The sequence below is a fragment of the Schistocerca cancellata genome, chromosome 3 (genome assembly GCF_023864275.1).
Source record: "Schistocerca cancellata isolate TAMUIC-IGC-003103 chromosome 3, iqSchCanc2.1, whole genome shotgun sequence".
NCBI classification, from domain to species: domain Eukaryota; kingdom Metazoa; phylum Arthropoda; class Insecta; order Orthoptera; family Acrididae; genus Schistocerca; species Schistocerca cancellata.
This window is the reverse complement of record NC_064628.1, coordinates 407,880,194-407,894,167: the sequence shown is the minus strand read 5'-3', so window position 1 is coordinate 407,894,167 and position 13,974 is coordinate 407,880,194. Positions and strand designations below refer to the sequence as shown.

Sequence of the window (13,974 nt, the reverse complement as noted above, 5' to 3'; positions counted from 1 at the left end):
GGATTTTCACCTGCCTCGAGATGACTGTGTGTTTGTGTTGTCCTCATCATTTCATCATCATCCAGGAAAGTGGCGAAATTGGACTGAGCAAAGGTTGGGAAATTGTACGGGCGCTGATAACCACGCAGTTGAGCGCCCCACAAACCAAACATCATCATCTCTACTGCCGTGTGGGAGACGCTGCACTGCAACGGATATTTGCTAGCTAGGGGAACTGGTACGGTACGCACTGAGCCTTCTGAGGCCAACTGAGGAGCTACTTGGTCAATTAGTAGAGGTCCCAAGGTCAAGAAACCCAACATCCTGCTTGCTAACCACACGTCCCTGCATACCGCGTCCGACGACGCCATTGTCAGAGGATGACACAGCGGTCGACCGGCCCTATTGACCCGTCTAGGGCCAGCACGCGGTACTTTACTTATGCTGTGGTGGGATGATTTCTTATTAAAACCGAATCTTTCCTCTCCGTCTGCAGAGGAAATCTTCGAGTGCAGTTGTAGCTACAACGAGATGTCCTGCGCAGATGGGGCGGAACTTTGGGTTTCAGTAAGATGAACGGAACGTTGGGTTTCAATAAGATCACAGTGGAATAGCTAGGAATCTCTTAATAAGTATAAAGTAATAAGTGAAAAAATATTTATTTAGATAGGTAAACGAAAGAAGCGTTACTCTTCCCCCAGTGTTAAGAACATAGTTTAATTATTTTTCAAAGAGAGCAACGACCTGTAACTTATTAAACGGAACATTTTCTCCATCGTGTAGCTGCTGTATTTAAATCAATAACGTGCAAGTACACTCCTGGAAGTGAAATAAGAACACCGTGAATTCTTTGTCCCAGGAAGGGGAAACTTTATTGACACATTCCTGGGGTCAGATACATCACATGATCACACTGACAGAACCACAGGCACATAGACACAGGCAACAGAGCATGCACAATGTCGGCACTAGTACAGTGTATATCCACCTTTCACAGCAATGCAGGCTGCTATTCTCCCATGGAGACGATCGTAGAGATGCTGGATGTAGTCCTGTGGAACGGCTTGCCATGCCATTTCCACCTGGCGCCTCAGTTCGACCAGCGTTCGTGCTGGACGTGCAGACCGCGTGAGACGACGCTTCATCCAGTCCCAAACATGCTCAGTGGGGGACAGATCCGGAGATCTTGCTGGCCAGGGTAGTTGACTTACACCTTCTAGAGCACGTTGGGTGGCACGGGATACATGCGGACGTGCATTGTCCTGTTGGAACAGCAAGTTCCCTTGCCGGTCTAGGAATGGTAGAACGATGGGTTCGATGACGGTTTGGATGTACCGTGCACTATTCAGTGTCCCCTCGACGATCACCAGTGGTGTACGGCCAGTGTAGGAGATCGCTCCCCACACCATGATGCCGGGTGTTGGCCCTGTGTGCCTCGGTCGTATGCAGTCCTGATTGTGGCGCTCACCTGCACGGCGCCAAACACGCATACGACCATCATTGGCACCAAGGCAGAAGCGACTCTCATCGCTGAAGACGACACGTCTCCATTCGTCCCTCCATTCACGCCTGTCGCGACACCACTGGAGGCGGGCTGCACGATGTTGGGGCGTGAGCGGAAGACGGCCTAACGGTGTGCGGGACCGTAGCCCAGCTTCATGGAGACGGTTGCGAATGGTCCTCGCCGATACCCCAGGAGCAACAGTGGCCCTAATTTGCTGGGAAGTGGCGGTGCGGTCCCCTACGGCACTGCGTAGGATCCTACGGTCTTGGCGTGCATCCGTGCGTCGCTGCGGTCCGGTCCCAGGTCGACGGGCACGTGCACCTTCCGCCGACCACTGGCGACAACATCGATGTACTGTGGAGACCTCACGCCCCACGTGTTGAGCAATTCGGCGGTACGTCCACCCGGCCTCCCGCATGCCCACTATACGCACTCGCTCAAAGTCCGTCAACTGCACATACGGTTCACGTCCACGCTGTCGCGGCATGCTACCAGTGTTAAAGACTGCGATGGAGCTCCGTATGCCACGGCAAACTGGCTGACACTGACGGCGGCGGAGCACAAATGCTGCGCAGCTAGCGCCATTCGACGGCCAACACCGCGGTTCCTGGTGTGTCCGCTGTGCCGTGCGTGTGATCATTGCTTGTACAGCCCTCTCGCAGTGTCCGGAGCAAGTATGGTGGGTCTGACACACCGGTGTCAATGTGTTCTTTTTTCCATTTCCAGGAGTGTATATTTGAATCAAATTTCTATCAATTTTATTTACGGGTCTAGAACTTACGAACGTTTCAAGGATGGATGCAGCGTGTGATGTCAAGGAGCGATAAGCATCCTCGATGCGCTGTTTGAAGTGATCTGGAGTCGTGGCTTCGGTGATATAACAACGTTCCTTGGATACCCCATATAGCAGTAGGGAATTTCGTTCGGTTAGTTTGTACAACGTCTCCTTACGCTACCTACCGAGCGAGGTGGCGCAGTGGTTAGCACACTGGACTCGCATTCGGGAGGACGACGGTTCAATCCCGTCTCCGGCCATCCTGATTTAGGTTTTCCGTGATTTCCCTAAATCGCTTCAGGCAAATGCCGGGATGGTTCCTGTGAAAGGGCACGGCCGATTTCCTTCCCCATCCTTTCCTCACCCGAGCTTGCGCTCCGTCTCTAATGACCTCGTTGTCGACGGGACGTTAAACACTAATCTCCTCCTCCTCCTCCTCCTTACGCTACCTAAGCACGGCAGGTCGGAATCCAAAAACAAATGAAGTGCCATTTGCCATGGACATTAACGTGAAACATTCATGACATACACATCCAACGAATACGTTGACATGTTGCTAATGCTCGGCTCATGCTGGTGCGATGGTTGATGAAGTAGTAACGACTTATGCCTTGAAATGTCCTTGTTGAAGAGCTCCATCAGCCATTATGTTCTTTCGTGTTAAACAAAGACTTCGACAAACTAGATTCAGAAGGTGTGCTGGCAATAGACCAATAGACCAATATCAACAAAAACTTATCATGTAGAAGTCGTTATTTTTTCTGAGCTACACCACTATTCAAATGCCAGCTTACGAGAAGCTGCCGCAATCTCTGGGATCAGCTGGAGAATAGTGCACGGTCACGAATTTTATTCGTACCACCTTTCATGGACATAGGACCTGCATGGAAACGATTTCAATCTGAGTTACTTCTTGCGAATGGCCCATGAATAATTTCACTCTGGATGCGATACAAAGCTTTAAGTTTTCTGATAAGTACACGTTCAGTGATGCAGTGAACCGACATATTACTGAGCAAGATAAAATCATAGATGGGTATGTCATTTAGATGCTCAAAGGAGGTGGAAAGGAAATCATCGATCTACACTACTTCGCAGCTGCTCTGAGAGATGACATGTAACGATCTTTTGCTATCGACTGTTTACGTGCAGTCCTTGAAAATCTCAGTCTAGGCATTAGTGGTCGTATATGGATGCACCCTGTGCATCTGCGCGTGATGTGCAAGAACCGAACAACAGATCTCCCGGAAGACGGTCAGGAAGCCGTGGACCTCAGGTATGAATTGCACAGTCGCCTGATCTAACACTAGTAGCTTTATTCTTGGGAGATATCTAAGAAACCTCATATGTCTCCGAAGACGCAAATCCAGGTAACTTCAAACAGAGAGTGGTGGAAGTTTGTCTCTCTGTGACGCTAGCAAGTTTATGCACTCCATGTTGCATCTACCCTTTAAATTTTGAACAAGTTTAGTTTCCCAGGTACAATTGATGGATATTCCATTTAAATATATTTATTTTTAAATAGATCAACTATCTGATAGTAAAATATAATATTATGTTATTTAGAAATTGTAACTCGTAGCTCGAAAATAACTGAATAAACTACTTTCATGTTTCTAACACCTTTCACAATACATATACCTTCAACTTATTATTTTATGAAGTTAAGAGAAAGAAGAACTGCATGAAACACCCTACATAAACTTAACGAAGCGATACTATTCGTAAGGTTCATTAAAGCCTTCCTGGCTGGAAACAAGAGATCGTTATGTTGTAATCATAGTTGTTGGTAGCACAAGGAGACGCCACGCGCAATAATTCGCTCACACAATGGCCATTTGGAACTGAAACTGCATTTAAATTGTCACACTTTCTTAGTCCTCTCCTCACTTTCTCATGAAAATGAGTGAATCAAAATGTGATTGTTTGGTTTGTAGATAGGATAGAACTAACCATAGGTGAGTAGAAGATGGTACTTTTGCAAAGAGGAATCTGTGAGCATGTGAGCAAAGATTCAGCAAAGAGGTCTGCAAATATTTTCACTACGTATCGATAGTTTAGAAGGCGTTTGGAAACTCCATTAGGTGTTTATAAATTTTATTTTATTTTGATGATCTTTTCTTTGTGTGACAGAACTGAGTGCACTTCGTGCTGAACACATAAAGAGCGTTAAGCTACAAAATTTATAAGTTTTGCGGGCTATTACCAACCGCTAATAATAGTTATATATGTTAGAAGTTTTACAAGAATAGTTTAACGGGATCAGTTCCAACAAGTCGTGGGTTTTCTTGGTGACTGGTGTGAATATTGTTTTGCACCTCTTTTGGTACCGGATACTATGAGAAATCGCTATAATTATGTAAGCGTATTTGCTAGAACAGTTATTAGACGAGCTACAGGCTAAATTGAGATAATTTTCCGGTATCATTTTACAAATTTGGATTCGTTTCCTTTGTACTTGCTTCTCAACCACGTGTTTCACACCAAGTAAGAGTACCTGTTCTCAGTGCTCAGTAATCATTAGTGTGTGTTTTTTATTAATGTTTACCCCCGTTAAGGAATTTAGCAGCCTAGTGAACGTAGTTTTATTGATTGATGATGATTATTTTTCATGTTTTCTTTGCGATGGAAGGCGGTACCACATGGTCTACAACGTGTGGCCTCGGATTCTTTGTGCACCGTACCGAGGTTCACGATACAATATTAGTTGAGTGAATATCAAAATCATTATAGCTTGGATATGCAGTCAGTACTGTATGGTGAAATGTGCTAGCATTTGTAGTGCCTGAAGTTTAATATAATTTGAAAATTGTGGTGGTAGCTCATCTAAAATATAATTTTGTAATGCTTGTCTCAGTTAAATTCTGTAGACCGCTACAGCAAGTTCTCTAAGAACATCACGCACATTAACGTAATTTTGATAATTTCGGTGAGCTGTCTTTAATATAGATCTTGAAAGTGATCGCACATCCATTTCATGTTTAAGTATTTTCTCTGATGTGATTTTTAAAGTGTCATTCAGTTCCTTGCTAACATAATCACGAATAGTTTTCCGTTGACTAATGCCTTCCTTAATTATAAGAGTGGCATGATAGCTTTTCAGCGCACTTACGTTATTATGCGATCTGCTTGTAAGAGCCGTTCTCTGCTGATCGATGCTTAGCTTTCCCACTAACAGTGATATTCATACCGCAGTGGTTATATTGTGTGCCAGTGAGGATCTCACTTTCTGCGACGATATTACTCATATTTTGCATTAGATGAAACCGTCCTGCTGCCTAATGGTGTGACGATCTCCAATTAGCTCCAGGAGACCAAGATTAATTCCAACTGGGAATTATGACATTTAGCATTTCAGACGTGAAACTCCTGGTCTGAAGAAGAGATGAAACTATAACATAATTGTCAGTATGAGAAACTTTGTATTGCAAGATCCCTATGGTGCTCTTGATATGAAGGAAACCTTCACTCATTCCCACTGAAAGTATATTCCCAATAACTGATTGTATTTTATTCAGGAGGGCAATTAAATAACTGAAGAAAATCAACTTCAAAATGAGAAAGAATCATAAGTTGAAGTACAACAATTTATGGGCAGAAGCAAATCTCTACACCCCCCACCCCCCACTGATTGTAGTGACTGTTGATTCGGCCAGGAAGCGTTATCCGTTTTGCATTATTACAATTAATCTGAGTGATGAAAGTAAATTAATATTAGTCATTTAATAGGTCGGGCAGTAATTGAGAAGGTACCCTGTTGTCACCAGCCATAGCAAGCAGTGAGACGTAGCTTGAAGCTGTAACCCTCAGAACTATTAACAAATGAGGCAGCCAAGCGCCTATAATAGGCGTGAATAAAACTCAGACTCCATAATATCAAATGATAAAATCATACAAGGAAGTTGGGGTGAGTTTGCAATAGGATGCCATAAACATTTATAGAAACCATTATTACATGAAAACTTAGGACAGTATAGAAGTTTTGAAATTAGGTCTTCTAGAAAAAGTGTGTATTGTTCTTGTAACTAAAAAAAAATTAACTGTACTATAAGAGGAATCGATGATGAAACGATGAGGCGGTCATTTGGCGATTCATAGCAACAGACATTGACCACCTATGTTGTAATATGCTTTATATACCACACAGATAAGCAGAGACGTTGAACTTTACGAACTTTACGTGGTCTCGCGTTTTTTTCTTTTTCTGAAGTGCTTTATCTAAAACATACTGTTGGACATTAAAATTTCAATACCAAGGAGGCAAATATCGAAATATTGCGTATTGTGCATGTACAGTATAGGAGGAATAATACGCGATTAAATTTGTGGGTAGACGTGGGTATACAAGGTGTGAAGTTTAGTACAGAACAGTGATCTCTGGCACCAAGAATGGCTCTGACCCTGCTTGCCGTAGAGTAGAATTAAGATTTACTCTACGCTGCTTCAACGCTCCGTCAAAGTTCATCCATCACAGAAGCCGACGTGTGGTTGTGTGCCAGACTTTAGACAACCCGAAGCTAATCGTTTTCAGTGGGTAAACAGCTAGCCAGGGCAACAGTCGAATAACCCCTCTGGCGAGATAGGTCGGGACAGCGCGGGCTACATGCGGGCTTGGGTTATCTTGTTGAAAGATAACGTCGTAGACACCTTGAAAATAGCGCAATGCTGCCGGTCTTAACACATCAGAGATGGAGAGCATGCTGTCCAAATTACTGGCTATGGAAACCACACTTAACCGTATTGTGTTCCCAAAGTTGGTACGAGCGCTAGGTGTTGCTGTTGTATGACGTTGACGAATGCGATCTGGAAACGTCAGCTCCTTCGGTGCCTCCTCACACGGAAATGTCCATCGAGTTGCTGAAGACGAAACTGAAACTTTTCTGAAAAGCATATGTGATGGCACCCACGTGTACTGTGAAGTCCATGGGAGTAACACCGTCGGCACACCTCTGTCTCATGCAGCGGCAATGGAAATCGCAACAGTCGCAATGCTGACAGCCAGTGGTGCTACTGACGTCGTAACAATGTCTTCGGAGATTTCTGTCTTACTGCAAACAAACCACTGCACCGATTCAATTGTTGTGGTCATACGATCGTGTTCGGCCGAGCCAACAACGTCTGTCCACTTGGGCGTTATTCGCTTTAGGCATTGATGTTGCCAAGCGTTGAGTACGGCTCATTGATTGTAAATTCACGTAACAATCACTGGATGCGGACACAATGCGTGCACCAAGACCCAGGTACGATCAGCCGAAGTCTTCACAGAGCATGATCTTGCTACTGTCGGATCCTCCTTTTTACAGGAGGCACAATACAATCTTATCTCAAATCTTCAAATGCAGTTTCTAAACGAGAAACTCACTGCGTAATCTTTCCTTATGTACAGAACGCAGGCGGCGTTACTCCTTACTACTCTCTCTGCTTGCGTTGGAACGCTGATCACCTGCATATCCAAGCATGTAGACTTCGTGCTAAATTGGCGTTTGTAGCAATCCGCCTTCATTGTTCTGAATTTTTAATCATCTACCTTCTATTATTACTCTCTTAATCGAAAATAATTTTTGTTTAGGTACATCGTAATGGAGAACCTATGTGTTTCACTTCTGTGGCAGGAAGACAAAATCGTACAAGCAGTATGCAACTTTTGCATGTAGTCTTATGTCACAGGTGGAGAAACGTTTGAGCTCCACTATGACTTTACCACAAAAATTATCGTAATGATGAGGGGCAAAATGCAGGAAGCCTTGAAATACTGAAAGGAAAGGATTAACATGAAAATTTTTGGAATTAATTGTACGGAATTCAGAGACATGACAATTTCGAAGTGTTGGGATCAGAAGAAAATTTTCAGTAAAAATATAATTCGACTTTGCTTAATCTTATGGTGCATTGAATATGGACAAACCAGAATCTCATAATTCATTCTATAGTAAAACGCAACGCAGAGACAAGAGATAATCGATTAACTGTACACTGCTCTTTTGAAGATTACAGTGAAGTGCGGTGGAATCATTCTTGGTAAATCAGTAATATTAAAATATTTGCCAAGTTAATTTGCTTGATGCTATCTGTAAAACATCAAATACTTACAGTAGCATTGTTAATTTGTAAATAAGTTTTAGATCTATAGTGTTTTTAAGTAATAATGAACTAGCTCCCAACGTGTTCACTTTTCGAGAATGGATAAAGAATAGCAAACTCAGCTAGAGCTACTATTCCGTCTAAAAAATGGCTCTGAGCACTATGGGACTTAACTGCTACGGTCATCAGTCCCCTAGAACTTAGAACTACGTAAACCTAACTAACATAAGGGCAGCACACAACATCCAGCCATCACGAGGCAGAGAAAATCCCTGACCCCACCGGGAATCGAACCCGGGAACCCGGGCGTGGGAAGCGAGAACGCTACCGCACGACCACGAGATGCGGGCCCATGTTGTCTAGAGACTTGGCGTAAGCGAAGCTATCTCGTATCCACAGAGGCTGCATGTTTGAAATTTCGTAGCTCCCTGTTAACCGCAACGAAGGGGTTGCGAAAGCAGCTCTGTAACCGGCACTAATGACCAATCGACAACGCCTAGGCTTATGGCGCCCATGACAAACGTTCCCGAAGGTACTAGAGTTGTAGAGTAGCATAAACACAAAGTCAGCTCTTCTAGCTTTAAATCCATAATCAAGCACTTTTAAAGTTTCATAGGAAGTGAATGCCTTGTTCCTTGATCTGGGAAGGAAGACAGCAAGCATTTGAAAGACCTCGGAGAGCTTCCAGGACTTTTTCTGTGACATTCGGGCAGAGAGATCGAGCTGAACTTTCGCTACTGAAGATATTAGGACACTAGACGAACCCTTTATCTTAGAACGTTATCGTGTTGCAGAATCAATCACTGGCCTAATAATGTATACAGGGTGTCTCTCCTAAGAGTCACACGCATTTTCTGTGTTGTTTCGGCAAATATTTGCAATTTAGTTTTTGCAGAGTGTAGCTGAAGTCAGCGCAGACAAATACTGCTCACCACACAGCAAAGCGACGGTTTGTTTCCCTTCACAAATAAAATGATTTTTAAACACGTATTTTACCTGTTAATTCTATGGAGTTGTTCTAAAGTAGTCTAGTGCGACATTAGTTTTATTGCTGTGTGTTAAATGGGACAGTAAAACACGAAGAATGCCCAGCACTGCAGCAGCGACAGCACCGGCCTGGCCCGCGCTGACTCCTACCGCCAAGCATGCAGCGTTACTGAGAAGCTCTGGATTCCTGGTTATTCTTCACATTTTGCTGTTCCTATGAATACATAAGGATAAAGCGAATAACGCACTAGATTAATATGGAACCACTCTATGGAGTGGGCACCTAAAACTCCATTAAAAAAAAAAAAACATGTAGTCTGTAACGGGAAAGAAACCGAAGATTCACTTCAAGGACGTGGTACCAGTATTTGTCTGCATAAATGAAATTGCAGATATCTGCCGAAACACCAGAGAAAAAGCACCTGGTGGCTCTTAGGAGAGACACCAGGTTTAATTACTGAGCATGTCACCTCTTCACTTTTACAACGTCTCATCATTGGTGGGAAGCCGTAATGAAGTTTTCCCCTGCTGTATACACTGCTGCGTCCGAGAACATCATTTTCACAGATGTTCAGCAGATGATATCAAGTTTCGCCGTAGTAACAAATACAGTTGCATCGATTACCACTCTGAAGAGTGAACAGGATGTAATCCGCCGAGAAAACGGCCATTTATTGAATTTCTGGCAAACGCTTAGTCATATTTTATGAACAAATCAGTCCAGATCTAGTGTTTTACTTTGACTGTACTAACTGGTGTCTGATGAAATTGGCCATCTTCAACTCTAAAAACTAAAATTTAAGGTTGTTGCTATCAGCAGCGTCAGTTATAGCGACGAAGAGGTTTCCTTTTTTCAAAATAGTTACGTTGAGTGAGATTAAAACGCTTTCCACGATTCTGCAACAGGTGGACGCCAGTGAAGTAGGCCTTTCTGTCCGATAGAATTTGTTCAAAACTGGAATGGTCTTGACATTTTCCAAGAACATGGTACCCTTCTAACCTACAATAAATTGCTGCTAGAAGAAAATCAAGTCTACCTGTTTTCTGATGTCTTCCTTTTTTGAGCTGTGTTATTTCCGCACTTTGCTAAGACACATATTATAGGAAGCGATTCGCATTTATTCTGTTCAAAATTTAATACTAAAAGCACCTTTCTTACAGATTCAGTTCTGGAAGGAACCAAGAGTGGTGAACAAACCTGCAGACGTGATGGTCTCGCCGGAGATGCAAACCAGTTTCCTGGAAGGCCTCGAAGCGAATGGAATCCAAGCGACCGTCTACGTGGACAACGTGCAGACGTAGGTCTTAACTTTACCGTTTATTCACAGTATGATACATCTTGTGATCGTATCCTTAACTTGACTTTGTCTTAATTTGATCTTGCAGATTTTGCCCGTGATTCGTCGGTTTCTACATGTAATACCATGCTTTCCACAAATTTTACTCTGATTTCCGCTTTCTAAGAATTTCTGTCGGTCTACAGTCTTTCTTAATGCGTCCTGTCTTTGCACTAAGTTGGATGGAACAGTGACTGGGACAGCTATATCTGCACTTTGCAAACATCATTATCGTGTGTGGTGGACGGTAAATTGTATACCCCTATAACTAACCCACTTTCCTAACCAAATCGTGAAGCGTCCGCGGGAAGAACAAACGTTGATAAGCATCGGTGTGAGCTAGAATTTCTTTAACTTTATCTTCGTAGCCTTTTCGCGATGTATACATAGAAGGGAGCAATATATTCATGGACGCTTCAAGGGACGCATGGACGCAAGCACACTTTTTGACTGTGCACCACAATGTGATACCCAGCACCTCTTTTGTAACGTCTACCATTGGAGTTGACTGACGCTTTCGCATTAAGTAAATAGACCTGTAGCCCTGTACCCAACTACGGTGCTCTTCTTCGTATCCTCTTTATATCGCCTGTCATCCGTTCTGGTACGGATACCAAACTGATCAATAGTACTCAAGTACTTTTCGAGCGATGGGTCAGCAAGCTACCTTCTTTGAGGGTGGATTGTACATCCTTCGGATTCTTCCAATGAACCTCGATGTGGCATCTGTCTTATCTTCTGTTAGTTACATATGGTCGTTCCACTTTCGGTCTCCAGCAAGGTCATAGTGCGCGAATATATAATATGATCCAAAATTCTACAACATATCTACATCAGCGACACAGGTATGTAGTTTCATGCGTCTGTTCGACTACCCATCTTGAAAAACTGTAGCGACCTGCGCTCTTTCATTAGGAAGGTTTTTGTCCTCCAGCGATCTACGGTACACTACAGTCGGATGAGGAAGTCGTTTTGCGTTCTCTATGGAGAATTATACAGTATCTCACCAGATCCGGTGGCCTCTTCTCTGTACAGCAATATCAGTAAAATTTCTATCCCATGATCGCTTATTTTGGTATGTTTAATTTCGTCGTTGATGTGATGATTTAAAGGAGCAACCATAGTAAGATTTGCTTCTGTGAAACAGTTTTGGAAAAAGAAGGTTAGTGTTTATCCATTCTTTCTTTTATTCTTCTTCGCAGTGAACACATTGCTTTCATACTGTTACTAATAGTGCCGTGTGGCTAGGACCTCCCGTCGGGTAGACCGTTCGCCTGGTGCAAGTCCTTCGAGTTGACGCCACTTCAGCGTGTCGATGGGGATGAAATGATGGTGATAAGGACAACACAACACCCAGTCCCTCAGCGGAGAAAATGTCCCACCCAGCCGGGAATCGAACCCGGGCCGTTAGGTATGACATTCCGTCGCGCTGACCACTTAGCTACCCGGGGCGGACATACGGTTACTGATTTAACATCAGACCAAAATTTCTTAGGATTTTCTGTCAGGTCGGTAGATAGGCAACGGACAAGCACTCAAGAGAACTTGAAATCGCTGACCGTTCTGTTTCATGTTTCCCTTTGCTTCCCTTAATCATTGTAAGTGCATGCTGGGAGTAATTCCTTCAAAAATAGCGTAGAGCTCCCTTACTCCCCATTTACGTCCAGTCCGAGTAGGTTTTCTTTCAAAATGACTTAGACGTAAAGACGTTAGACTTTAACCTTATATCTTCACACAAAAAGGAATTCCTTCCACAGGCCAGAGCAGGTACATCGGTACCGACAACCACCGTGTCATCTTTCGCCAATTGCGTCACTAGATGCGATATGCAGGGGTTTGTAGTCAGCACACCGCTCTCTCGGCAGTTGTCGGTTTTCGTGACTTGGGGCAGCGACTAGCCGGTGAATTATCTCCTTAGCTGGCATCACGAGACTGACTGCATCCCGTTCCAGTCCTGCCACCAAGGGGAAATCCCTGACAGTACCAGGAATCGAACCATACTCTTTCGTATTACGGTCAACCCAACTTACCACTCAGCTACGGAGGCAGACTCCCTTCATTAACCGTAAAATTAATTTGCGTCTTTGAATCGTTGTCCTCCTTATTGTTATATATTATTTTAGCCAACAGCTTAAAGATAAAGTAAGTAACTAAGATGAAAAATTCCATAGTTAAAGTGTTTCAATACCAGACTGAACGAATGGATAGCTACTGCAGACCTTACTTATTTTTGTAGCTCCTGCCATTTTAGTTCTTTAAGTGCTTTCTCAGTCACAAACTGAAGCACTGATCTTCAGTTTTTTCTACACAACTGCCTACTGTCACCAATAATTAAAAACCCCTCGTTTCAGACTTATCGACAATGAGAGAGGAGTCCGGAGACAGGGAGAATCCTTTGGTTGGGAAGACTACTATACCCTAGAAGAGGTAAGTTGCTCTCGAAGAGGTAAGTTGGTAGAATCTTAGTCACTTCTACACCATGTGAGATAATGTTGTCCCGAGCCCGATGCTTGGTTTGAAAACAGCAGTAGTTTAATAGACGTGGTCCTATAGGAGGCGACAAGGTCTTACATCCCCCATCCTTTTAAAGTGACTCTCCCAGCCAGTAACAGTGGAATGTGGACTCCTAAATTGGCATTTTTCACTGATACAAAACTGTGATAGAGGTGAAGGAAGCGACAAGCGAATGAAATAACCTCCAGGATAGACACAGCATTGAACCCCACACATTCAGACTCTCTTGCAGCGTGTGCAGGTCAGGAAATACCTACTGACCAGTGCACTGGCACGAGTAGGTAGCAATGTTGAGACACAGAACCAGGAGCACTTGGGAGAGACAAACAGCGAGATATGTGGTAGTCAAACGTCTTGTCTCGTACTCTGGTGCAACGTGCTTCGAGTCGTCTCCTGGAGCTACCCAGATCATTGAAGGTGAACATCAGGACGATTATTTTAAAAAATAACGGCCAATTCCTTCTTCCATGTTTATACAACTGAGCTAGTGTTTCAGATGTATTCCAAAGAAGCCGCCGCGATGCTATCCTACCGTCTCTTCTTGCAAGAGAGAAGTAACTGCTCTTTGGTTACTGTAGGTAAGCCTGGCTTCAACTCTAACAAAAATCAGTTTTTTGTAATTAACAATCCTCTTGTGGTAGAAACATTATAGAATCAACTGAAGGGAATCCTCGTTTTTCTCCATTTCCTTTTTTTACATTTATGAAGATGTGTTCGTTAGCCATATTCCTATGCTATTTTACACAATATTTTAATTTTGTATTTAAAACTGTTGTATTACATTTGACTTCAGGTGT

The 13,974-nt window shown here is 43.5% G+C and overlaps 1 protein-coding gene across 1 annotated transcript in view; it reads left to right on the top strand.

Annotated features, from left to right (window-relative positions):
- LOC126176729 (zinc carboxypeptidase-like) overlaps positions 1-13,974 on the top strand; it is a 138,411-nt gene that overhangs the window by 29,029 nt on the left and 95,408 nt on the right. The window contains exons 3-4 of the mRNA XM_049923897.1: positions 10,488-10,624; positions 13,015-13,090. Of these exons, the coding sequence (XP_049779854.1) occupies positions 10,488-10,624; positions 13,015-13,090 (213 nt within the window). The remainder of the gene's footprint in view (positions 1-10,487; positions 10,625-13,014; positions 13,091-13,974) is intronic.